Source organism: Equus quagga, chromosome 11 (genome assembly GCF_021613505.1).
Source record: "Equus quagga isolate Etosha38 chromosome 11, UCLA_HA_Equagga_1.0, whole genome shotgun sequence".
Lineage (NCBI taxonomy): Eukaryota > Metazoa > Chordata > Mammalia > Perissodactyla > Equidae > Equus > Equus quagga.
The window spans coordinates 82,520,589-82,546,194 of record NC_060277.1 but is presented as its reverse complement, the minus strand read 5'-3'; the positions used below and the strand labels follow the sequence as shown (position 1 = coordinate 82,546,194).

The window sequence follows — 25,606 nt, the reverse complement described above, 5'->3', positions numbered from 1 at the left end:
TCTTTGCTTTATTTTGACAAGTTTTTATTGCTATGCTTTCAACTACCCTGATTCTTTCCTTTGTAGAGTCTAATCTACAGAAACAATCGATTCTCAAGGCTGAAAAAACTGTGTCTAGCATTTTACTTAGAAAGCTGAAAGTAATAGAGGCTATTAAATGTTCAGTTTGTAGGGGCCTGATCAAAAATGGAGAACGACAAGATGAAGAAAGTCTTGGAGGAAGGCGCAGGACAGATGCGTTACGCTTCTTATGTAAAATGAATCCTTCTCAGGCTCTCAAGGTCCGAGGCATGGTGGTAAGAGATCTTAGTATTTTTTGAGACAAATCCTTTATATTAGGACCAGGAACTTTTCTCAAGCTGACTTTAGAATGTTGGAGAGATTTGGAATTATAATTATATGCTGGGTATATTACCTTCCTCCCTGGGTTTTTATGTTTTGTGGTGTGTCTTCTTCTAAACTGTAGATGTTTTAGATTCAGGAGCTTCCTGGCCCTTTTTCCCCTTCATATTGAGTGCAGTTTGTTTTCTTTGCTGTGTTAGGTGGAAGAATGTCACTTGCCAGGCCTTGGAGTGGCTTTGACATTGGATCATACTAAAAATGAAGCTAGTGAAGATGGAGTGAGTGACTTGGTTTGTTTTGTTAGTGGTTTACTTCTTGGAACAAATGCGAAAGTCCGGACTTGGTTTGGTACTTTTATCCGAAATGGACAGCAGGTAAGGGATAAATATATGTATAGGCTAAAGATCGGGATATTTTGGCAATTAGTAAGAGAGAAGAAGACACTTTTAGAATGTTGTCATTAGACCAGTGGTTCTCAAACTCAGGACCTCCTAATGTTTAAAAAAATCATTGAGGATACCAAAGAGCTTTTGTTTATGTGCTTTTATCTACTGATATTTATCATACTAAAAATGAAACCTTAAAGTTTTGAAATATTTATTTAACTTATTTAAAAATAGCAATAAGGGCAGCCTCAGTGGCCTATTGGTTGAGTTTGGTGCACTCTACTTCGGCAGTCCGGTTTCTTGTCCTGGGAACAGACCTACACCACTCGTCTGTTGGTGGCCATGCTGTGGCAGCGGCCCACATAAAAAAGAAAAAAAGGAGGAAGATTGGCAACTGATGTTAGCTCAGGGTGAATCTTCTTCAGCAAAAAAAAAAAAAAAAAAAGTAATAACAATAACCCTATTAAATGTGAACATATTTTTTGTGAAAAATAACCATATTTTCTAAAACCAAAAAAATTTAGTGAGAAAAGTGGCATTGTTTTACAGTTTTGCAACTCTCTTTAATGTCTGGCTTAATAGAAGCCTTTGGAAAGCTTCATGTACACTTGTGAGAAAATGAGAGTAAAAAAGCCCAATAATTTCTTAGTATTATTAAGGAAATATTTTTGGTCCTCTGGACCCCCTGAAAGAGTTTTGGGAATCTCCAGGATTCTGGTTCAGACTCGTGAGAACTGCTGCATTAGGTCATCAAAATAAATTATTATAGTATGTATAATTTTAATATATATATATTTTCTATTGTGGTAAACTATGGGTAATATAAAATTTACCATTTTAATCATTTTTAAGTATACAGTTCAGTAGCAGTAAGTACATTTACAGTGTTGTGCAACTATCACCATTACCTATTTTCAGAAATTTTTCATCATCCCACAGAAACTCCACACCTATTAAACAATAATTCCCTGTCTCCCCTCCCTCGCAGCCCCTGGTAACATATATTCTACTTTCTGTCTCAATGAATCCTCCCGTTCTAGGTACCTCATATAAGTGGAATCATACAATCGTCCTCTGTTTGAGTTTGGTTTATTTTCCTTAGCATAGTGTTTTCAAGGTCCATGCGTATTTTAGCGTGTATCAGAATTTCCTTCCTTTTTAAGGCTGAATAATATTCTATTGTATGTGTATGCCACGTTTTATTTATCCAGTAATGAATATGTATTATATTTTATGACAGTTTTTAACGTGCAAAATATTTTACTTTTTCAAAAAACATTTCGTGGTAACTCTGAGTCGCATCCCTATGAAGGAACTAATGCAGACTTGTTGAAGTCAGTGAACTAGACGGCAGCAGCATATGTATTGCTTAGATCTTCCAGTCTATTTTTTGTGCTACTGACTCACCATGCTTTTCTATATCCAAGTTCTACTTTATTTCTAGCCCTTTTGTAAACTAATTTTAAGCTTTACTTTTTAAAAGGAAAGTAACATTTATTGTGTACCTTCTACATGTCCAACACTGTGCTAAGCACTCGGTGTGCTTGTCTTGTTTGTAATTGTCCTTTGTGTGTAGTAAGCTTTTCTTATTTGAACCTAACGTTATTAAAGCAGGAACACTCTAAAAATAGTAACTAACATTTGCCTAGTCCTTTACAGTTTAGAACCACTTTCATATGTATTTTCTTTGTTCATTTATTCATCTGTTTAACAGAGATTGAGTGCTTGCTCTATGTCAGGCGCAGCGGTAGGCCTTGCCAAGTAAGAGATGACTGAGACATTATCCCTGCCTGAAGAACTGTGGGGTTGATAGATTTGTAAACTCCTAATTACAATAGCTCTAGGAGTTAATTATTATTAAGAAAATGTTCATTTTCTTATCATTAAGGAAATTGAGTTCAGAAAGGTTATCTCATGTACCTAAAAGTAATTAATTAATTAACAGCAGAGCTGTTGTTTAAACCCAAGATCTTCTGTTTCCAAAATCTAAGCACTTTTTACTATACCACATATGACTCCTTTAGTCATTATGTATTTGAAAGTGCCATTTAAATGATATTTTACAATTCACAATGTCATTAATTTAGTATTTTCTATACAACCAATCCAAATTAGGATGAATATAATATTCCTCAAATGTACCAGTGAATTCTGAGTTTGCTTGATTGGTTAAAATGAGATTCTGCAGTTACGTCGGCCTCCTCAAATGGGTCAATTTCAAGTGTTAGCTGGGGAGCTTTGAGCTTTTTGACTTAGTAAGTCCTCCATGCTTTCTTCCTTTTGTGGTCTGTATTTCCTACAGAGAAAAAGAGAGACCAGTAGTTCTGTCCTTTGGCAGATGAGAAGGCAGCTTCTTCTGGAGTTGATGGGCATTCTCCCCACAGTAAGAAGTGCCCGCATTGTGGAAGAAGCTGATGTGGAGATGGAGCCCAATGTGTCTGTGTATTCGGGGCTGAAAGAAGAGCATGTTGTGAAAGCCAGTGCACTCTTACGTCTGTACTGTGCTTTGATGGGGATCGCTGGACTCAAGTATTCAATAATTTGATATTTTACCTTTCCATCATTTTACTTTCTTGTTTCTAATCCCAAGAAAGTGAGCCAAAGGCCTTTTATTCAGAGGATTGGGTTTTCTATTGGGCTTAAGTTGCAGGCTGGCCTATATCAAGAATGAAGTCCTAAGGGAAAACATTCCTAGCTGGGATGTATCCATTTATTTTGGTCTGATTGTAAATAAAGTTATGTAAATATGGGAGGGGCGAGAGCAGTTTAAGGAACGTGTGACTTCAACACAGTTTGATATGACTATAATGAGTGATTTTTGAGTGATCCTTTACCTATCCCATGCTGCTAAGTGAAGTAAATCTCTCCTGTTTCCTTTTACAACTGAGATCATAAATTATTTAAAATTGATATGATGTGATTATTAAGCACAAGGTTTCTTATTTAGTCACTGTGCTACAGCCTTTGGAATCATGTCCTCAACTATTGTACATGCAGTCCTCATTTTGCATGTCTCCAATATGCGTGAATTTCACTTACCATGGTTTAGTTAACTAACACTGCTCCCTAAACAATTAATGCATCAGTTATCATGAAACATTAACCAAATAATTGTGTAAAGTACAAACTTTGCTGAGAACTCTTCAAACCACAAACCACTCTAACAGATGCACGTCATGATCAGTGACCAATTGCATCATTTCTTTTAAAGTGTTGGCAGCTGGTCACTGTACATTATTACTTGGTTCACAAACATATCGTCTCCTTGTCTCAATGATAAACCCATGTGACATTTTACAAAAATGGATAATTGAAAGAAGGAATTGGCCAATAAAGATGAAAATGTAGCAAAGAAACAAAAATGGTAACACTGGAAGTGACATTTGAACCAAATGTAAGTAGAAGAAATAACTGACTGTGAGACTGTTGACACTGCTGCCATTTGAAAGACCCTTGAAATATAACCAAGTGAACTTAGTGAAGGCAAATTTGTCAACATAAATGAGAAAAGTCATTGTGACAAAAAGGATGAAGTTCCAGAGGAAGTGATGCTGGCAAAAGTCTTCACAGTGAAAGAACTCTCAGCTATTTCGTGACTGAAAGTGCAAAGGATGGAATGTTGGAAGCTGATCCAAACTTACAAGAGGGTGTGACAATTCCTCAAGGCTTAGAAAAGATGCTCACTCCATATAAGTTATACAGTGAGAAGAAAGCAAGGGCTATTCTAACTACTCTTGATACATTTTTTACAAAGAAAACACTTTAATTCCTAATGTTTCCGATATTTTCAATTATAGAGTGCTATATAAATACCAGTTTTACTGCTTTTAAAAATTTCTCTATGCATTATAACCAACAGAGTTTTTAATGTTTTGATATAAAATTTTCTTAAAAGAGATGCAACAGTTGTAATTTTCCCCGTTGATTATTAAGATCGTGACACACAGTTTCAGCTTGCATGGTTCTTTTTGTGGTCCCATACTACCATGCAAAATGAAGACTGCCTGTATTTGTGTCTGAGGAAAAACGCTGGTTGTAAACTCAACAGTTTTGCTTTTGACAAGTTAAGATGTTAAAAATTTTATAGTGAGGTAACATAAAGCTCAAAATTTGTATCTGAAAGATTCAACTGTTGGAAAGTCATTTTTTCTTTCTCCCTGTCTCAACTAAAAAAACGATAAAGCCTAATAATGTAATTCTTTTTAGACCAACAGAGGAAGAAGCTGAACAGTTGCTGCAGTTGATGACAAGTCGTCCTCCTGCTACACCGGCTGGGGTTCGCTTCGTTTCCCTTTCCTTTTGTATGCTGCTGGCCTTTTCTACACTTGTCAGGTACCTTACTACGTGAATAAGGTGCTCCACTTTCTCACGGTCTGGTTTTGTTTATTAAAACACATGTATAGCATTCCTTAAGAGCTTACTACAAAAATTGTCTAGGTTTGGACAGTGGTAATATCTTTTAGTAAAAGGGTGTCAGTAGCACCTACTATATGTCAGTCATTTTTTATCTTTATGAAAGTTTCATGTGCATGTTGATTGAAGGGGTCATAATTATTTATCAAGATTTCTTAAGGCAAATAGCAGTCTTAACTCCCCTCATCCCTGTTCCCCCTTCCCTAGAGGCAACTTCTTTCAGTTCTTTTAGCTGATTCTTTTGTTTTTTACTAGCACATCTTTAAATAACATGTTTATATTTGCTACATCTTGATTTTTCAATTTTAGGAGTATTCATTGACTTCCCACTGTGAAAGATGAGGAATGAGTTCTCTTTTTTCTTCTTCCCCAATACATCTACGTATCCTTCCTGTCCTGCCCTTCTCGCAGTACAGTTGTATTATAATTTAGCTTTGATCAATATATAATCGTTTATATTACACTATTGGGAGCTCAGCCATGTAGTAGATGATTGCTTTTCTTCTGCAAAACTTGTTTTTTGCATTAATAATTATCCTGTGGTTTTCTTCTTTGTTTTTCACCTGCTTGGTTGTTTTCCACTTGCTTGGTGTTCTGTGTACTTAACGTTAATGCAGACCCAAACTCTCTGCTAATCCAGATTTCTTCTGGAGATGTTCAGACTCATTAAATATTCTGTCAATTTAATTTTCTGAGGAAGTCTCTCCTGGAGCATTTTGACCTGCTCCAATCTGAACTGATTACCTCTGCCCCTGGTCCACAGCTTTCATCCTGCAATTGCTCTTCACTATCATTTTGGGAGTTTACTTCCTCTCTTCTCTGTTGGATTGCCTATTTCTATTTCTTTCTTTCTTTCTTTTTTTTGCTGAGGGAGATTCACCCTGAGCTAACATCTGTTGCTAATCATCTTCTTTTTGTATGTGAGCCACTGCCACAGCATGGCTATTGGCAGACGAGTGGTGTAGGTCTGTGTCTGGGAACCTGGGCTGCTAAAGTGCAGTGCGCCAAACTTAACCACTAGGCCACCAGGGCTGCCTGAGATCTCCTGTTTCTTGCAACTCATTGTCTTCATCTTTTTTCATTTGCTCCCTAATTTTGCTGCTGCTTTTTTTTTTCCTTCCCCGAAGCCCCGGTACGTAGTCATATATCCCAGTTGTAGGTCATTCCAGTTCTGTGTGGGATGCTGGCACAGTATGGCTTGATGAGCGGTGTGTAGGTCTGTGCCCAGGATCCAAACTGGCGAACCCTGGGCCGCCAAAGTGGAGTGTGCAAGCCCAACCACTCGTCCACGGGGCCAGCCGCCTCATTTTGCTTCTTTAAAATGGGTATATGGGAGGTAAATTATTTTGAGACTGAGTATTTCTGAGAATGTCTTTATTCTACTTGGACACTTGATTGATAGTTCGATGGGACATAGAATCCTAAATTGGAAATAATTTCCTTTGACAGTTGGGGATGCTTACCACTGTACTAACGAGGAGAGCAAGAAATAATTTCCTTTGAGAACTTTGAAAGTCTTGTTCCATTGTCTTTTAACTTTCAGTATTGCTGTTGAGAAGTCTGATGACATTCTGTTACTGGGTCCTTTGTGTGGCCTGTTTTTTTTTCTTTAATAGAAACATATAGGATTAGCTTTTTGTCCCTAGGGTTTTGAAATTTTTAGATGATATGCCATGGTGTGAGTCTGGTTTTGTCTATTGTCCTAGGTATTCAGTGAGCCCTGTCAACCTGGGAATTCATATCCTTCAATTACTGGAAATTTTCTTGAACTAATTTGTTGGTCAGTGTCTTCCACATGGGTTTTCTGTCTAAAACCTCCTTTTATTTGGATTTTGGACTTCCTGAAACAATGATCTTATTTTCTTATCCTTTTGTATTTTCCTTATCTTTGTCTTGTTTTGCTTTTTAAAATTTTTAAATTTTTCCTTCTTCTCCCCACAGCCCCTCAGTACATAGTTGTGTATTTTAGTTGTGGGTCCTTCTAGTTGTGGCATGTGGGACGCCACCTCAGCATGGCCTGACGAGTGGTGCCATGTCCTTGCCCAGGATCCAAACCCTGGGCCACCAAAGTGGAGCATGCGAACTTAACCACTGAGCCATGGGGCCAGGCCCTGAGGGGTTTTATTTGTACTGTTTCTTTGTTTCTGCCTTTTTTTGTTTCTTTTTTTGAAATTAGAAGCACTTTTTTTTTGGGTTTAATAATTCTTGTCTGTTCATATTTAAGAGTAGGAAACTAAAAGGCAGATTAGAACCTCTAAATGCACAGATGAGTCTTTGGGGAAACTCCTGGGCTTATCACAGTCTTAGAGAAGACTGTTGTCTTGCCTGGAGGGTGAAGGCCTGACAAAAAACCCATAAGCAAAGTTAAAAAGTGAGGGTTGACGGTTGGGCGATCTCAGCCTGCAGTATAATTATTGACTTAATTCTCCTGCTTTCAGAATGGTGCTCCAGATATCCCTGGTTGTCCCTCAGTTCAGAGACACACTCTTTTACCATCTGCAGAGAATAAATCTACAGTCTCTCTACTAGGGGACAAATACTTATCTATTTGTGTGGAATGGAGGAGGTGATTTGGAGGTCTGCTACTTCAACAGACTATCAGCCTTTTTGAGTTAGTCTGTCTTCACTCTCACTCCCAGAGCTGCCTGGAATTGTCAGTTCTTGAGTCCTTTGGGAATTCTGTGCTATAAAGTGGATTGGCTTTACCTCCTGCCAGTTTAGTATTCTGCTTTCTCAGGTTGGCTAAGTCAGTTACCACTCATCTATATGACTGGACTCGAGCGTCCAGTGTTTTATGTTGTCTCTTGTCATCATCCTACGCATTTATGCTTTTTAAGAAAATCCCTTTGATGTAGTTGGAATGGAGTTTCAGGAGGGTGTGAAATTACGTGAAATGAAGTGCTTTCTTTTCTCTTTACCTGAAGCAATTTCTATATATTATCTCTAATACTGATTACTTCTATAAGATAGGTGGTTTTTACCGGTGTTTTATAGGCAGTAGAGCTAAGTTCAGAAAGATTACTTAAATTTCTCGTTCAAGGTCACGTTGCCAGTAATTAGCAGAGACGGGATCCGCTCAGGTCTGGCAGGCTCTAAAGGCTATAATCTTTCTACTACGTAAGTCTGTCTTTTATTAGTGGAGTGATTTAGGTATGGTTGAGAATGGCCTTTTTAATTTTCTTAGCTTGGGATAGCAGACTTTTCAGTTGCTTTTTGTTTTACCCATTTACACTGCAATGAAGTAGAAGGAGATCAATGAAAATTATTTTCACAAGTCAAAGTTGACTTGTACCTTTCAAACAAAATCTAGGAATTCCCCTTAAAAAAGTCATTGTTGTTGGTATATTTTTATAAGTATTTTTCATATCTGATGAGCCCATGGCTGTCTTTTCTCTTTCTTTTTGAATAGTGATTGCTTATTTCTCTACAGTTTTGAGTTATGCTCAAAATGTTTCTATAAATTAAATTCCATTTTTCAGGTAAAAGATGGAATAACTAGTTACTGTTCTGTAACTCAGTTTGTGACTTTTTGGTGATTAAGTTTTAACATCAGATTTTTTTTCTATATGAAATAATTATGAGCTGTTAATATTGTTCTTCTAACATTTTAATCCCTAATTTAATTTAATTTAATTTAAACAATTTAATCCCTAATTTAATTCTTTGCTTTTCCGAGAAATGTGAGGAGGTTTACTTTCTCCAGCTTACAAACGCAGTAACTAAGACTGAGAGGGTGTGGCTGTTTACACTCATGATGAAAAGCAGAGGTCCTCATTCTTATCTCTAGGACTACTTTATATCTCAATAACAATTAATGGCCAATTCAGCAAGCAATTAATTTGAATTGATATTTCAAAATAGGAAAGGAAAAAATAATTTCTACCAAAAATAATTCCAGAATGGTCTTTTTTCTTATGCTAGTATATCTGATTTAAACTGGTGACATTTCTGATATGTTTTCTATAGTACACCTGAACAGGAGCAGCTAATGGTAGTGTGGCTAAGTTGGATGATAAAAGAAGAAGCTTATTTTGAGAGGTAAGGTGACTTTATTTGTTTCAGTTAGCTAAGTAAGTTTTTCTTATCCTCTCTTTGGAAACTCATATTTTCGTTTCTGTTTCAACAGTACTTCGGGCGTCTCTGCTTCTTTTGGGGAGATGTTGTTATTGGTCGCCATGTATTTTCATAGCAACCAACTTAGTGCTATCATTGACTTGGTCTGTTCTACTTTGGGGATGAAGGTAATTTTTATTTTAATCTTCTTTCTAAAGAAGTTGTTTCTAAGCTGGGCATTTTCTTGTAGTATAAAGTAAATAGATAGTTTTCATTTTGAAGTAATTTTAGTTGTTTAATAGGTTGAAATTTTATCAGGAGCTCTTAGAAAAAAATATATTATGAAAACCTTTATTTACAAGAATAATAGATGTTCAATGTAGAAAGCTTGGAAAACACAGAAAAGAAGGGAAAAATATAATTCCATTGTTCATGTATATCAGGTATATCAATTCCATTGTTAACATCTGGTGTCTGTTCTTTCTTTAAATTGATGTACATATTTTGTAATTTTAAAGAACTTCTACCAATATGTGATGAACATTTCTTAATATCAATAAATATTCTAATACAATATAATTATTAATGGCTGCATATTAGTCCATCATATGGATCGATCATGACTTTCTTAATGGATCTCTTCTTATTTGCTATGTAGATTTTCCAATTTCTGAATAATGCTTAGATGAATATCATTATTTATGTAAATATACACACACACACTCACACATGTATGTCTTCAAACACCTTTTGGATTATTTCCTTAAGATAAAGTTCTAGAAAACAGTTAGTAAGTAAAAGAATATGATGATGTTAAGGTGTTTAGTGAGTATTGCCAGATTATCTCCCAGAAAGCTTATACCAGTTTAGCTGTTCGATTTGTGAATGAGAGTGCCTATTTTCCTCAACTCTCACTATCACCAAGCATTACCATTCTTTTTAATCTTTGCAAATTTGATTGATGAAAAAAGATCTCACTTATTTTTCATTTCTTTGATTGCTAGTGGACCTGTGGTTTTTATTATTATTTTTTTTATAGTTGTAGTTTATAGTGTTTTTTTTGGGTAGTTTTTAAAATGTGTGTGTTTTGGCTGGTATAATTCTTTTGTGAAAGGCTTATCAATGTCCCAGTTTTTTAGTAGGGATTTTTATTGATTTATCTTCCCTTTCACTGATTCAAAATCTTTATATATATAAATGATATGTGACTATGACTCATATATTTCATTGATTTTAAGACATATTTTACCCAATATTGAAATTGGGATTCATTTTACAGTTCAGATGTGTAGTGTTAATGTGGTAGTGTTCCCCTCTTTTTTTCTTGAAAGCCACAGTTAAATCAGTATTTTATAATCCTTAGTGTCTTTTTTTTTTTCTTTTTTTGGTGAGGAAGATTGGCCCTGAGCTAACATCTGTTGCCAATCTTTCATGTTTTATTTTTTCCAAAGGCCCAGTACATAGTTGTATATCCTAGTTTTAAGTCCTTCTAGTTCTTCTATGTAGGGGGCTGCCACAGCATGCCTGATGAGCAGTGTGTAGGTCCACACCCAGGATCCCAACTGGCGAACTCTGGGCTGCCAAATCAGAGCATGCAAACTTAACCACTATGCCACCAGGCAAGCCCCCTTAGTGTCTTTAAAAGTACAATAGCTTGCAGTTGATTTTTCCCAGTCTGTTTTGCCATGTGGAAATTATTGTTTCTGTGTGTAATATATTAAGTTTTTCTCTTGTGTTTCTCACTTTGCTGTTATGCTTAGAAATGTTTTTCTTTCCTCAGGTCTGTACAAATGGTCACCTATATTTTCTTCTAGTATTTTGTGGCTTCATGTTTTAAATTTAAATCTTGAATACATTTGGAGATCATTGTGGATATAGTGTCTTGTGAGCAGATCTCTCTCTATATGTATACATATTCCCCAGAAAGGGAGCTATCTCCCCTTCATTTATTGAATAATCCACTTCTTCCCACTGACTTGAAATGCCAATAAGAGTATTTACTTTGTACTTTTATCTGTTGTTTCTGTTTCTGAAGAAAAACACACTTTAATGTTGGATTTGAGAAGCCGCTTATGAAATAGAGTATTTGAATATTAATTTTATACATTACAGTCATTTTAGATAATAAATTTAGCAGAGAAAATTGTGCTTCATATTATGATATTTTCATGTGCTGTTGGAATTCTTTTGATTGTTTTAGATTGTCATTAAGCCAAGCTCCTTGAGCAGGATGAAGACTATCTTCACACAGGAAATTTTTACTGAGCAGGTACTTCTTTTAAATTTATTCTCAGGTACTTCTTTAACTTTCTTTTACAGGATTCTTTGGGGGGAAACTTGTATATCTCAGTTTAAGAGAATAATTTGGTCTTTTTGTATTCCTTTTTAGTTTTCAATGATGATTTATTTAATCTTTGAAACTTCTATAAAGAATAATCCCATTTAAAATTTACTTTTAAAGCTACTTACTACGAGCAAAATAAGGTTTTAAATTTATGTATTTTGGAGACTTTGAGTAGATGCTTAAAAGTATAGTGTTAGATCTGATGGCAGGGATCTTACATGAGGTAATTGTTTGCGTTTGTCAGGAGAAAAATGAAAGAGACCTATTTAAACCTTTAGGCTGTAAGGTTCATTTCTAACTAGATTATAAACTAGAGTCTAAATTCCTTATTCTTGTTTTTACATATTCTTATTGGCCTCAGCACCTTTGTCTGTGGGTAATCCTCAGGATATTTTATTTTTTCGGTGAAGGAGACCATTCTAAAATTTAAAATTAATTGCCAGAATCATTTGCCAATTTACATCTCAGAACACAAAACATATGTGTGTCTTGGGGCTGGCTCAGTGGTGTAGTGGTTGGGTTTGTGTGCTTCGCTTTGGTGACCCAGGGTTCGTGGGTTCAGATCCCAGGAGCGGACCTACACACCACTCATCAAGCCATGCTGTAGCAGCATCCTACATACAAAAAATAGAGGAGGATTGGCATGGATCTTAGCTCGGGGCCAATCTTCTTCACCAAAAAATATAGATATGTCTTAAAAAATGAAATATTTGAAAATTCTCATGGGTCCCTAACTGTTGCTTCTATTAGGGTAATTGATATTCTCATCCGTATACCAAACTCTCCCTTCTCCCCTCAGTGCACATATACTCCCATGTAACAGTCACATATAGGACAGAGGAAACCCATAAGTTATTTTTTATGTGTTTAATTTGAACTGACTGGAAGACAACTTTGGGGTCGGTCTTTGAAAGACAGTTAGTGGTCAATGTATGACACAATAAGAACAATAAAAATTCCTACTTATATTTGTGTGATACTTTATAATTTACATATGTTTTTCAAAAAAAACTTTTTCCCCCTCACAAAAACCTTTTGAGGCAGGTAAGACAGTGTCGTGCCATTTTGTAGATGTGAAAATACAAAGGAGCCTCAAAGGATAAAATGACTTACCCAAAGTCACTGAACCCAGGTTTTATGATTCCAAATTTTATGTTATTTTTACCTTACTCTACCGCTGTCAGCATATCTGTATTTAAAAACAAAAAAAAATTAGAGAACTTTGCAAATCCCTAAATGTATGCTACCTCACCATTCAAAAATAATTAAATCATGTAACAACTTGTTTTTATCATTCATTCCTAAGGACCTCACTTGTATTAACTATTGACAGTCTACCTGCTAATCCTCCCTCTTTCAGAATAATTTTATGTCTGTTCTGTTGTGTATATTAATACTGTTTTTCCCTTTTAGGTTGTCACAGCTCATGCAGTTCGGGTTCCTGTGACCAGCAACCTGAGTGCCAACATTACTGGATTTTTGCCTATTCATTGTATTTACCAGCTTCTCAGGAGTCGTTCCTTTACCAAGCACAAAGTGTCCATAAAAGTATGCCCATACATTTATATTTCAAGCTACAACCTAAGTTAATGTTCTTTTCCCAGTTCTGTGTCAGTTTGTAGGTCTTTACGTGAGTTTTGTGTATGAAATGTGTCTAGTTACTAGTCATTTATATAATTACAGTAATGAGGAACTTAATTTCAGGTTTTTTAAACAATGGAACTGTTAAGTTATTTACGAAATGTACACTATTACTAATCCATTTAAATTCTCAATAATAGCATATGGCTATTTCAGTAACCCTTAGTAAGAAATTGCCATTTTTCTATACTTGAGTTTTGTTCATCAAACTGAGAAAGTTGCTGGTCAGCCATGACCAGCGTTTGTACACTTGTCACAAGGACACCTAAAACCTAACATGCATGTTTTGATATGTTTTCAATGGTTATGGTTGACTATATCCAACAGTGAAAAGATCCTCCAAGGAAAATGCTGACTCCCAGGAGGTAAAGAAATCTGTTCAGACCTTTTCTAGAGGCTCCTTTATTTATAAAGAACAATGAACACTATATGCATTCATTTTTCACTTTCAGTTAACTTGTTTTTATGATTTAGTGAAGTTATTTTCCAGCTAGATTATATCTCCTGTTTTTTTAATATTTTTGGAAAGTGAAACAGGTAAGAATTGAATCAAGATGCACAGCCATCATTGCTACAAGTCCTCTCTCCTTGGAGATAAAGTGATGGTCTCCCATGCATGATTGTCAAAGCCTCTTTCTTAATCTCTCTGAGGGTTTGCTGTGAAGAGCTATTCCTCTCCCTAAATTCCTCTCTGCTGTGCAGTCTTCTGCGACAACACATATTGTGCTCTAAATACACATATACTGGGACTTAAAGTGTTTTTCTCACTACTTAAAAAATAATAGATTAAAAACCCAAAGTCCAAACTCAAAACCCAAGCTCATCATTTTAGATTATCTTCCACTAGACAATATTCTCGATTAGGATATAAAAGTAGTTTGTATTTTTAAATAAAAAAAAATTGTAAAACAGGATAATATATTTGTAACTGCTAAAAGTTAACAGTGAGTTTCACTGATTCATAAATCATGTAAAATTGTATGTGCTTTAAAAATTTCACTTGCTTTTTCTTATTGCCACAGTTGATTTGGTGCCTATAACCTTCTTTTTTAGGACTGGATTTATAGACAGCTGTGTGAAACCTCCACTCCACTCCATCCTCAGTTACTTCCTCTGATTGACGTGTACATAAATTCTATACTTACTCCTGCATCCAAATCTAATCCAGAAGCCACAAATCAGCCAGTCACAGAACAGGAGATACTCAATATTTTCCAAGGAGTCATTGGGGTAAAGTAGTGATTCTTGTATATTTATTAGCTTATTTTTCTTTTAGTTTATTCTTCTGACTTATTCCATATTTTTTTCTTGATTATTAGAGGATTTCTGTGTGGTTCTGGATTTAAAATGGGATTAAATTTCTTTAGATCACTTATAAAAATTAAGCGAATGATATTAATTCCGAGTGGTTTGTCACATAGGCACTTTTTGAGGAATTCTTTTAAAAGCTCCATTTTAAAGTCTAAGGAGTGCCCTGGAGATTGTGTTTTTAACAAAGGACTATGTGACATTTCAGCACAAGTTTGTTTAGCTTCCTGAGACTCTAAGATATACCTAGATTCGTTAATGGAAAATTTGGAGAAAATCTTTTTCTTCACTTTTTTAGAAGGAAAAAATAGTTGCATTTTTCACAAATATATTTAAACGTTTGTTGTTGATAGTGCCTCTGAGTCAATTCCAACTTCTAGTGACCCTGCATACATCAGGGCAGAACCATGCCCGGTCGGTTTTCTGCCATCCTCTCACCTTCCAGCGCTCTATCAGACAATGTTCTGCTGCTGTTCCTACGGTTTTCATGGCCAATTGTTTTGGAAGTGAGTGGCCAGCTTCTTCCTAGTCTGTCAGTCTGGAAGCTCTGTTGAAACCTGTCCACCATGGGTGACCTTTCTGGTATTTGAAATACTAGCGGCATAGCTTTCAGCATCACAGTAACACACAGCCGCCACGGTATGACAACCAACAAATGGGTAGTGTGGTTGGTTCCCTGACAGGGAAACGAACCCCAGCCATGGCGATGAGAGTGCCGAATGTTAACCACTAGACCACCAGGGCTGGCTCTATCTACATGTTTAAATGTACAATATCTTTTTTAGGAGTTATTTTCTTCACGCTAGTTTCAGATAATACTTGAGACTCATAAGCTTTTTTCAGAAGCAGCTTGATGGTATTGCTGTTGAGTAATAGCTGAAGTCTTTTTTTTCCTATCTTAGAGACTATTAAGCATGTCGTCTTTCATCTCCCACACCATCTCAAATTTACTTTAAACTTCAAGTTCTCTCTTTGAGTTTAATGCAAACATAGCAATGTTTCTCCTGTTTTATCTGAGCTTGGGAGCAGCAACACTGAATAGTCCATTTTGAATGCTTTTACCATCAAAAAAGCACTCATGAAATTTAAAAATATTTTAAAGTCTTTATTATATTACCTCCAGGGAGACAATATCCGCCTTAATCAGCGTTTCAGTATCACAGCACAGCTTTTGGTGCTTTACTATATTCTGTCTTACGAAGAAGCTCTCCTAGCAAACACAAAGACTTTAGGTAAGTTGTACATAGAGGAGTGTTTCTAGTGATACTTTGTTTTATTTGCTTATGTTTTCTTACTTTCCAAGCTGTTAAATGAGAAAATAAGGTCAAATATTCTAACAAGCTCCTGCATCATTCTATAGTCTTTGCCATGTAGGCATTGTATACTCTGATGTATAAATACGTGTATGTGTGGGTATATAACCACCCCTTAGGGCTCAGTCTTCCTTTTAGCAGGCTAAATTAATAGATAACTGAATTGCCTATATTTTAACAATTTTAGTGACCTTATTAACTAAATATAAATTGAGATAAGCAAAGGAACTGTAACTGAAATATTTTTGCTTAATTTCAATCTTTCCTTTGTCTTCCATTAGTGTGAAAAATCTAATCAAAAGTAATAGGAAAAAACAATAAAAGAGTATCCTTTTGCTATTAAAATTATCACTGAACTGGGCTTTCAAACTTAGCTACTTTGTATAATATCAGAAGGTCCAATTTAGCATAGAAGATCAGTATAAAGTAGTGTGTTTTCCTACGTACTTTAAAAAGAAAATTCACGTGTATTTTAGGTTTGCTAAATGTATGTAGTTCCGTATTTGAAACAAAAAGAGTGTCATTAAAAAGTTGTAGGCATTGAGCGTATAACACAGGGGTAATTCTTGTAAGGATGGTTGTTTTGCCACAGTTGAATGATTTTATTTTTTTAAAGCTATAAATTTAAAGTTACTTTTCAATGTTTGGCAGATCAACTTCTTTTATTTATCTGAAGAATTGTGTTTTAAATATACTGTGAATTTCTCACCTGGTCTCTTTCCTGACTGTAGTTGTTAGGGTTATGCAGATGATATCACATAACTTTAATTATAGTCTTTGTCATATTAGAGACAAGGTGGGCTAATAATAAGCATTAGATAATAGCCTTCCACTTTTATCCATATGTGACAAATTCTACTAAGGCATATGATACTTGTGATTTAATAAATAGATAGTAGAGGAATGAGTTACAAGGAGATGTTCTGGAGGAGAACTCAGACCACTAATACTATAGCAGGGGACCAAGATACACTCTTAGTTTGTATTTAATGTCTGGCAAAAAATTTTCTTTAATACATAAAAATACAGAGGATAGTATAGCCAACTCTTATGTACATACCCTGTAGAATTAGCAAGTCACTCAATTTTCAGGACTGGAGGAATCTTTAAAGATTATGTAGTCTAGTCCCCAATGACATGCTCAGTTCAACCCAGTGTTCCTGTGAAGCTGTTGTTCTTTATGCAACACTCTGATGGATCTCAATTGGAAAGTTAAGGATTTTAGGTTAGGAGTACAACTCAGGCTGGATTGAGTCTTGGTAAAGGAACTGGGGGATTAGAAGAAAGTTAGTAGGTTTTTATAAGATTCTGGGCAAAAGGTGGTGGTAGTTTGGACTGGTAGCAGTGTATATGTATTTTGAAGATAGAGTTGAGAGATTTTGCTGATGCGTTCATGAGGTTTGAGCGACAGGAGCCAAGGTCGATGTGGAGGCTTTTGGCCTGAGCCTAAAGGACAGAATGGCTATCAACTGCAATAAAAGAGCTTGGAGGAGAAGCAGGTTTGTGGGGGATCAGGAGCTCAGTTGTGGACACGTTAAGTTTGAGCTGTCTGATAGACTTTCAAGTGGGGATGTTAAGGAGACAGTTCATGTATGGGCCTGGAATTCAGGGGAGATATCTGGACTGAAGCTTTGAGGTTCTTTGGCATATAAATGATACTTAAAATCATGACATTAAATAAGACCACCAAGAGAGGGAGTGTGGGAGGAGGATGTGATCTCCTGGATGCCAAGGGAAGAGTGTTTCAAAGAGGAGAGAGTGATCAGTCAAATGATATTGATAGATCAAGTAAGATTAGGACTGAGGCTCAGCTGATGACTGTATATAGCTCGCTGGAGGTCATTTGAACTTTACAGTTTCACTGGTAAAGTGGTAGGATGGAAGCCTGACTGTAGTGAATTCAAAAGAAAATTAGAGGAGGTATACTGGAGACAATGAGTAGAGACAGCCGTTTTGAGGAGTTGTGAAGAGAGGAAGAACAATGAATGTGGTAATTGGAAAGGAAAATGAGGTCAGGAGAGGATTTTTTTTAAAGTGAAAGAGATAAGAGAATGTTTGCATGCTGTTGGGAGTAATCTAGTAGAGACGGAAGGTTGATGATGCTGATCCTGGAGTGACGTCCTTGGTAGGTGAGAGGAGATGGGATGTGGAAGACAAATGGAGGGATTGGCCTTTCGTTGGAGAATTTTTTCCTCTGGTTCAGGAGAGTTTTTTTCTAGTCTAGTCTCATCTCCAAGGGGAACAAATAACTGCAGAATATGTCACACCGTGAGAGAATTTTGCTCTTTGATGGCCAAAAAGATAATTCTGCCTTAAATTTATTACTACCTGTGAAGTTGTGTTGTAGTTTCAGTACCTTGTTAACTGTGCTCTGGTTTTGACCCTGTATATAGGCATGGTTATTTCTCTCCTTAGGATAGATTCCTGAATATAGAACTACTAAGACAAAGATTTTGGAAAATTAAGAGATTTAAAAAATGCATCGCCATAGTGCCTTCCAAATAGGTTATAGCATTATAGAATCCCTCATTTGTATAGAACGTGAATGCCAATTTTTTACAAAATTGAGTGTTATCATTTGTTTATGGTGTTGTTTAATTATAGAATTTTATAGGGAGGAAAATCTTTCAAAGCAAGATACTAGCATTATATAACTAATCGCCTGTATTTTCTTTTAGGACATTATTATTTCATTTTTAAAATTTAAGTGTACCTTTAATTAATTTTGGTGTAAAGTATCCAATTTTATTTTTTAATAATAGGTCATTTGTTAACATTATGTAGTGAATAATCTATCATTTTCCTATTACTTTAGAAGGTTGCTTTGAGGTATATCGAAGTTTTATTACAAACCTATGTCTGTTTTTGGATTTTCTTTTTTATCTCAGACATTTCCAGTACCTTTCTTGTTCAATATTTCTGTCTACTCTCACATATATAATCTTTAACATGAACTTTGTAATAATTTTCTCAAATTGCATAGAGGAAGATTATACTGGGATTTTAATCAGAATTATGTTAAACTTATAGATTAATTTGGAGAGAATTTACATCTTTACAATATTGTCTTCCCATCTAGAAATATGAAATAATTTTTTCTTTTTAATTATTAAAATGTAAGCTTCCTGGAGGCTAATTTTTGTCTTTTTTTTTTGCTGCCATATCTAGCATTTAGAATTTTACTTGATACATAGTAGGCACTTAATCACTGTTTTTTGAATGAGTAAATTTATTCAAGTTATTTTTTGTCTGTCAATAAAATTTTACTTTGTATAGGATCTGTACAATGTTCTCCTAACAAGTTATCACTCATCATAGGAAACGTATTGACATTTAGTTTGGAGTAGTCAAGCTCTGAATTTCTTAGAGTATCATTTAAAAAAATTTTTTTTTATTGAGTTAATGATAGGTTACAATCTTGTGTAATTTCACTTGTACATTAATGTTTGTCATTTGTGTTGTAGGTGCACCACTTCACCCTTTGTGCCCACCCCCCACCCCACCTTTCCCCTGGTAGCCACTAAACTGTTCTCTTAGTCCACATTTTTAAATTCCTCACATGAGTGGAGTCATACACAGATGATCCTTCTCTGTCTGGCTTATTTCACTTAACATAATTCCCTCAAGGTCCATCCACGTTATTGCAAATGGGATGATTTTGTTCTGTTTTGCAGCTGAGTAGTATTCCATTGTATATATGTACCACATCTTCTTTATCCATTCATCTGTTGATGGGCACTTAGCTTGCTTCCATGTCTTGGCTATTGTAAATAATGCTGCAATGAACATTGGGGTACATAGGACTTTTGGGATTGTTGACTTCAAGCTCTTTGGATAGATACCCAGTAGTGGGATGGCTGGATTGTATGGTAGTTCTATTTTTAATTTTTTGAGGACTCTCCATACTGTTTTCCATAGTGGCTGCACCAGTTTGCATTCCCACCAGCAGTGTATGAGGCTTCCTTTTTCTCCACAACCTCTCCAACATTTGTTACTATTAGTTTTAGATATTTTTGTCATTCTAATGGGTGTAAGGTGATATCTTAGTGTAGTTTTGATTTGCATTTCCCTGATGATCAGCGATGATGAGCATCTTTTCATATGCCTATTGGCCATCCGTATATCTTCTTTGGAGAAATGTCTGTTCATGTCTGCAGCCCATTTTTTGATTGGGTGGTTTGATTTTTTGTTGTTGAGTTGTGAGAGTTCTTTATATATTATGGATATTAAGCCTTTGTCAGATATATGACTTGCAAATATTTTTTCCCAGTTAGTGGGTTGTTTTTTTGTTTCAATCCTGTTTTCATTTGCCTTGAAGAAGCTCTTTAGTCTGATGAAGTCCCATTTGTTTATTCTTTCTATTGTTTCCCTTCTCTGAGAAGACATGGTGTCTGAAAAGATCCTTTTAATTCTGATGTCAAAGAGTGTAAATGCTTTTTTGGGAATTATTGAGATAAATTGGCCTATTTATACGATTCATTGTATAATTAATATGTTTATATTCCTGGAATGACCCCTACTTGCTCTTGGTGTATTATTCTTTTAGTATGGTGCTAGATTTGATTTGCTTGGTTTTTTTTTTTTTTTGAGGAAGATTAGCCCTGAGCTAACTGCTGCCAATCCTCCTCTTTTTGCTGAGGAAGCCTGGTCCTGAGCTAACATCCGTGCCCATCTTCCTCTGCTTTATGTGTGGAATACCTGCCACAGCGTGGCTTTTGCCAAGCGGTGCCATGTCTGCACCTGGGATCCGAACCGGTGAATCCCGGGCTGCCGAAGCGGAACGCGTGAATTTAACTGCTGCGCCTCTGGGCCAGCCCCCTTGGTTTTTTTTTAATACAATTTTTTTCCTATCTCTGTTTAAACAAGTGAAATTTGCCTTTTTTCCTTTTCTTTTTCTTTTCCTTTCTTCTTTCTTCCTTTCTTCAAGGCTTTGGTATCAAGTTAATGCTAATTTCATAAGTGAATTCATTTTCTATAGGATTTTTTTTTTTAAAGATTTTATTTTTTTCCCTTTTTCTCCCCAAAGCCCCCCAGTACATAGTTGTATATTCTTCGTTGTGGGTCCTTCTAGTTGTGGCGTGTGGGATGCTGCCTCAGCGTGGCTTGATGAGCAGTGCCATGTCCGCGCACAGGATTCGAACCAATGAAACACTGGGCCGCCTGCAGCGGAGCGCGCAAACTTAACCACTCGGCCACGGGGCCAGCCCCATCTATAGGATATTTTTAAGGATTAAAATGTCACAAAGACTAGGGGCAATGCAAACAGTATTCAAAACATTTCTACAGGTTTATTGAGGATGAAGTTAAATGTTAAATTTGAATCTTTGAAAACCATACATTGCAAGAAATCTGGAAATGTAATTGCTCATGTTGTATATATGAAACAAATGATCTTCTCATATACCCTTCATAGTCTTTTACTGAAGAATTAATAATATTCTTGATGTTGTATTTCACAGAGATGTTAAAGAGAAATAATTGCTTTAGGCAGGGCTTCATGGGCTGCTGGTTCTTTGATGGAATCATTAAAATGTGATTGGGATTTTGTTTTCAATTTCATAGGTCCAGAAACTTGAATATTGATACTTTTACCCTAAGCTGTTCTTGAGGACTCTGGATCTTTTTTTTTTGAAGAAAATTAGCCCTGAGCTAACATCTGCTGCCAATCCTCTTTTTTTTTTTTTTTTTTTTGCTGAGGAAGTCTGGCCCTGAGCTAACATCTGTGCCCATCTTCTCTACTTTATATGTGGGACGCCTACCACAGCATGGCTTGACAAGTGGTGCCATGTCCGTACCCGGGATCCCAACCGGTGAACCCCAGGCCGTTGAAGCAGAACGTGCGAACTTAACCGCTGTGCCACCAGGCTGGCCCTGGGACTCTAGATCTTAATAATACTAGTTAACATTTGAGTGCTTGCTATGTGCCAGACACTGCTTGAAGCACTTTAAACATGTTAACTCATGTAAACTCTCACAACAATTCTATGAGATAGGTACTATCTTTATTTTACAGATGAGAACACTGAGGCACAGGGAACTTAAGTAACTCCCCTAAATAGTAAGTGTTAGAACCAGGATTTGACTATCACTGGAACTCACAGGCATACCTTGTTTTATTGCACTTCACTTGATTGCACTTTTAGATAGCACATTTTTTACAAACTGAAGGTTTGTGGCAATCCTGTGTCGAGTAGGCCTATCGGTGCCATTTTTCCAACAGCATTTACTTGCTTTGTGTCTCTGTTTCACATTTTGGTAATTCTCACAATATTTCAAACTTTTCATTATTATTATATTTGTTATGGTGATCTGTGATCAGTGATCTTTGATGTTACTATTGTAATTGTTTTGGGGCACCATGAACCGTGCCCATATAAGAAGGTGAACTTAGTTGATAAATGTTGTGTGTGTTCTGACTGTTCCACCAACTGCCTGTTCTCTTATCTCCCTCTCCTTGGTCCTCCCATTCCCTGAGACACAACAATATTGAAATTAGGCCAATTAATAACCCTACAATGACCTCTCAAATGAAAGGAAGAGTTGCACATCTCTCTCTTTAAATCAAAAGCTAGAAATGATTAAGCTTAGTGAAAAGCCACGTCAAAAGCTGAGATAGGCCGAAAGCTAGGCCTCTTGTGCCAGTTAGCCACGTTGTGAATGCAAAGGAAAACTTCTTGAAGGAAATTAAAAGTGCTACTCCAGTGCACCCATGAATGATAAGAAAGTGAAACAGCCTTATTGCTCATATAGAGAAAGTTTCAGTGGTCTGGATAGCCACAACATTCCCTTAAGCCAAAGCCTAATAATCCAGAGCAAGGCCCTAATTCTCTTCTAGTCCTTGAAGCCTGAGAGAGGTGAGGAAGCTGCAGAGGAAAAGTCTGAAGCTAGCAAAGGTTGGCTCATGAGGTTTAAGGAAAGAAGCCATCTCCACAACTTAAAAGTGCAAGGTGAAGTAGCAAGTGCTGATGTAGAAGCTGCAGCAAGTTATCCAGAAGATCTAGCAAAGATAATTAATGAAGGTGGCTACATTAAACAACAGATTTTTTTTTTTAGTTAATTTTTTATTGAGGTAACATTGGTTTATAACATTAAATAAGTTTCAGGTGTACATCATTATATTTCTTTCTTGTTTGTTTGTTTGTTTATTTATTTATTTTTGAGGAAGATTAGCCCTGAGCTAACATCCGTGCCCATCTTCCTCTACTTTATTTGTGGGACGCCTGTCACAGCACGGCTTGCCAAGTGGTGCCATGTCCACACCCAGGATCCGAACTGGCGAACCCTGGGTCACCAAAGCGGAACGTGCACACTTAACCGCTCCGCCACTGGGTCGGCCCCCTACATCATTACATTTTGACTTCTGTGTTGACTACATCATGTTCACCACTCAAAGTCTAGTTGTCATTTGTTATTGTACACATTTGCCCTTTACCCCTTTTGCCTGCCTTCCTCTCCCTTCCCCTTTGGTAACCACCAATCTACTCTCTGTGTCTATGTGTTTGTTGTTTTTGTTGTTTTATCTTCCACATATAAGTGAAATCATACAGTATTTGGCTTTCTTTGTCTGATTTATTTTGCTTAGCATAATACCCTCCAGCATGTTGATGCAAATGGCTTGATGAGTGGTGCGTAGGTCCGCTCCCAGGATCAGACCTGGCGCACCCTGGGCCACCAAAGTGGAGTGTGTGGACTTAACCACTATGCCACCAGGCCAGCCCCTAATTTCTCTTTCTGATAGGTTGTTATTAGTATGTAGAAATGCCACAGATTTTTGTGTATTGATTTTGTATCCTGCTACTTTACTGAATTCGTTTATTAGTTCTAACAATTTTTTGATGGAGTCTTTATTGTTTTCTATGTACAGTATCATGTCATCTGCAAAGAGTGACAGTTTTACTTTTTCCTTTCCAGTTTGGATGCATTTTATTTGTTTTTCTTGCTTAATTGCCCTGGCTAGGACTGACTATCACTGAAACATATATTATTTTAACTGCCTTCTGAAACACATTTGTACTCAGTTCATAAAAGATTGGTCTGGAAAACTAGGATGCTAATTTATTAATTTACAAGGGAGATTATATCTAATCAAGAGTTATATAGTCTGTATATGTAATGATTCTCACCTTTTATTCTAACACTTGCTCTTATATACTTCTTGTCTTCAAACAAAAAAAATTTGTTGAGCTTTATACTTTGTGGTTTGTATTTGAAAAAGAATAAGTATATTGGATATGATTTTTTTAAACTATGAACACCCTAGTTTAGATTCTCATTTGGGTCTGTGGTGCACAAGCAAAGTACCTTGGAATGAGATGAGGAGTCAGGCATATAGAGTATGGTGGAGATGAGACAGAGAAAAATAGCATAGATTGGCAAGGACGTTTATTCTGTGGGATGTAGGAATCCACTGAAGGTTTTTGAACAGGGAGCCAGAGACACATGATCTGGCCAACTCTGTATTTAAATATGAGGACTATGGCAGCAGTGGGAAGGGTGATTTAAAGAGAAGAGAAATTAGAATCCAGGAAATTGGGCCATAATAGATATTTAAACAAACAACGAGTAGGCACTGAATTAGGACAGCAGAAAAAGAACAGAAAGTAAGATGGACTTGTTAAAAAAAAATGGACTTGTTAGCTGACTGAAGGTAGAAGTTTTGAGAGAAAGAAGTCAAATTCATATTGCCCAACTTCCTTTAAAAGGAGTCAGTTGCCACTGTAATGTATATAATAGGTTAAATGTATATAATAGGCTGTTAGAATCATGAAGCTTTAAGCTGTGTGGTCATGACTGCATTTGGTCTTCCTAATTAGATTTGAGAGAGTCTTGACTGACTTATCAGGTGGGTGTTTTTGGTTTTTTTTAGCATAGGGTACTTCTGCAGATGGCTTCTCTCACTCATGATTTTTCTCCCAACTAGTTTCAATTTGGGGGCATTTTTCAGATCTTGCCCTTAGCTATGTTCTTTCTCATCCTGTGTTTCCACCATTTTGGTAGTGATTCTTCACCTTTTATGACTTATGTTCACAGATTCAGTGAATTAAAAGTAATGTAACATTGTTTTTGTTTTCATTTGCGTTGAAGGTTAAGAATTATGTTGTTTCTGACACTTTATCTTATACTTTTCATCTTTGACTGACAGCTGCCATGCAAAGAAAGCCCAAATCATATTCGTCTTCTTTAATGGATCAGATTCCTATCAAATTCCTTATTCGACAGGCTCAAGGGCTGCAGCAGGAGTTGGGAGGTATTTGTTTTACTTGCTTTTTACTGTTGACGTTTATTGGTAAAACATACTTTACTGTTTATAATGTTATAATGTGTAATAGGTGCTTAGTGTTAAAAATTCAAATTGTCTCACTCCCTGCAAACCAACTCTTCCCCCTCAAACCCCCAGCTGTTTTATTTTGGTGTGTAATTTCAGACATTTTTTTCTACAGGTTAAACCATATGAAATTGCAGGTATTTAACTATTTTTGACTTACAAAAATGCCATTTCATATGATTGAGGCTAATAGATACATGAGTAAAAAATTCTTTCTTTAAACTATAAATGGTATTATACCCTCTCTTTTCTGAGGCTTGCTTTTTCCTCTTGGAGTCTTGGAAATCTTTTCATGTCAGTACATGTAGTCTATGTTATTGTTTTTAATTACTATATAATATTCCTGAGCGTGAAATTACTGTAATATTTTTAGTGTAAAGCTGTCATAGAAATATGTTTTGAGATTCAATTTTTTTCTTTTTTTAATAATGTTTTCTTTTTTTCTTTTTTAACAATGTGTGAGTGTGGGGTGTTTTTTTTG

The 25,606-nt window shown here is 36.1% G+C and overlaps 1 protein-coding gene across 3 annotated transcripts in view; it reads left to right on the top strand.

Annotated features, from left to right (window-relative positions):
- Positions 1-25,606, top strand: part of INTS2 (integrator complex subunit 2) — a 47,981-nt gene that overhangs the window by 7,168 nt on the left and 15,207 nt on the right. For all 3 annotated transcript variants that reach the window (XM_046676668.1, XM_046676669.1, XM_046676670.1), the window contains exons 6-16: positions 166-296; positions 543-716; positions 3,031-3,257; positions 4,935-5,060; positions 9,108-9,179; positions 9,268-9,382; positions 11,395-11,463; positions 12,952-13,086; positions 14,233-14,409; positions 15,611-15,719; positions 24,943-25,047. In XM_046676668.1, coding sequence (XP_046532624.1) covers positions 166-296; positions 543-716; positions 3,031-3,257; positions 4,935-5,060; positions 9,108-9,179; positions 9,268-9,382; positions 11,395-11,463; positions 12,952-13,086; positions 14,233-14,409; positions 15,611-15,719; positions 24,943-25,047 — 1,440 coding nt within the window. The remainder of the gene's footprint in view (positions 1-165; positions 297-542; positions 717-3,030; positions 3,258-4,934; positions 5,061-9,107; positions 9,180-9,267; positions 9,383-11,394; positions 11,464-12,951; positions 13,087-14,232; positions 14,410-15,610; positions 15,720-24,942; positions 25,048-25,606) is intronic.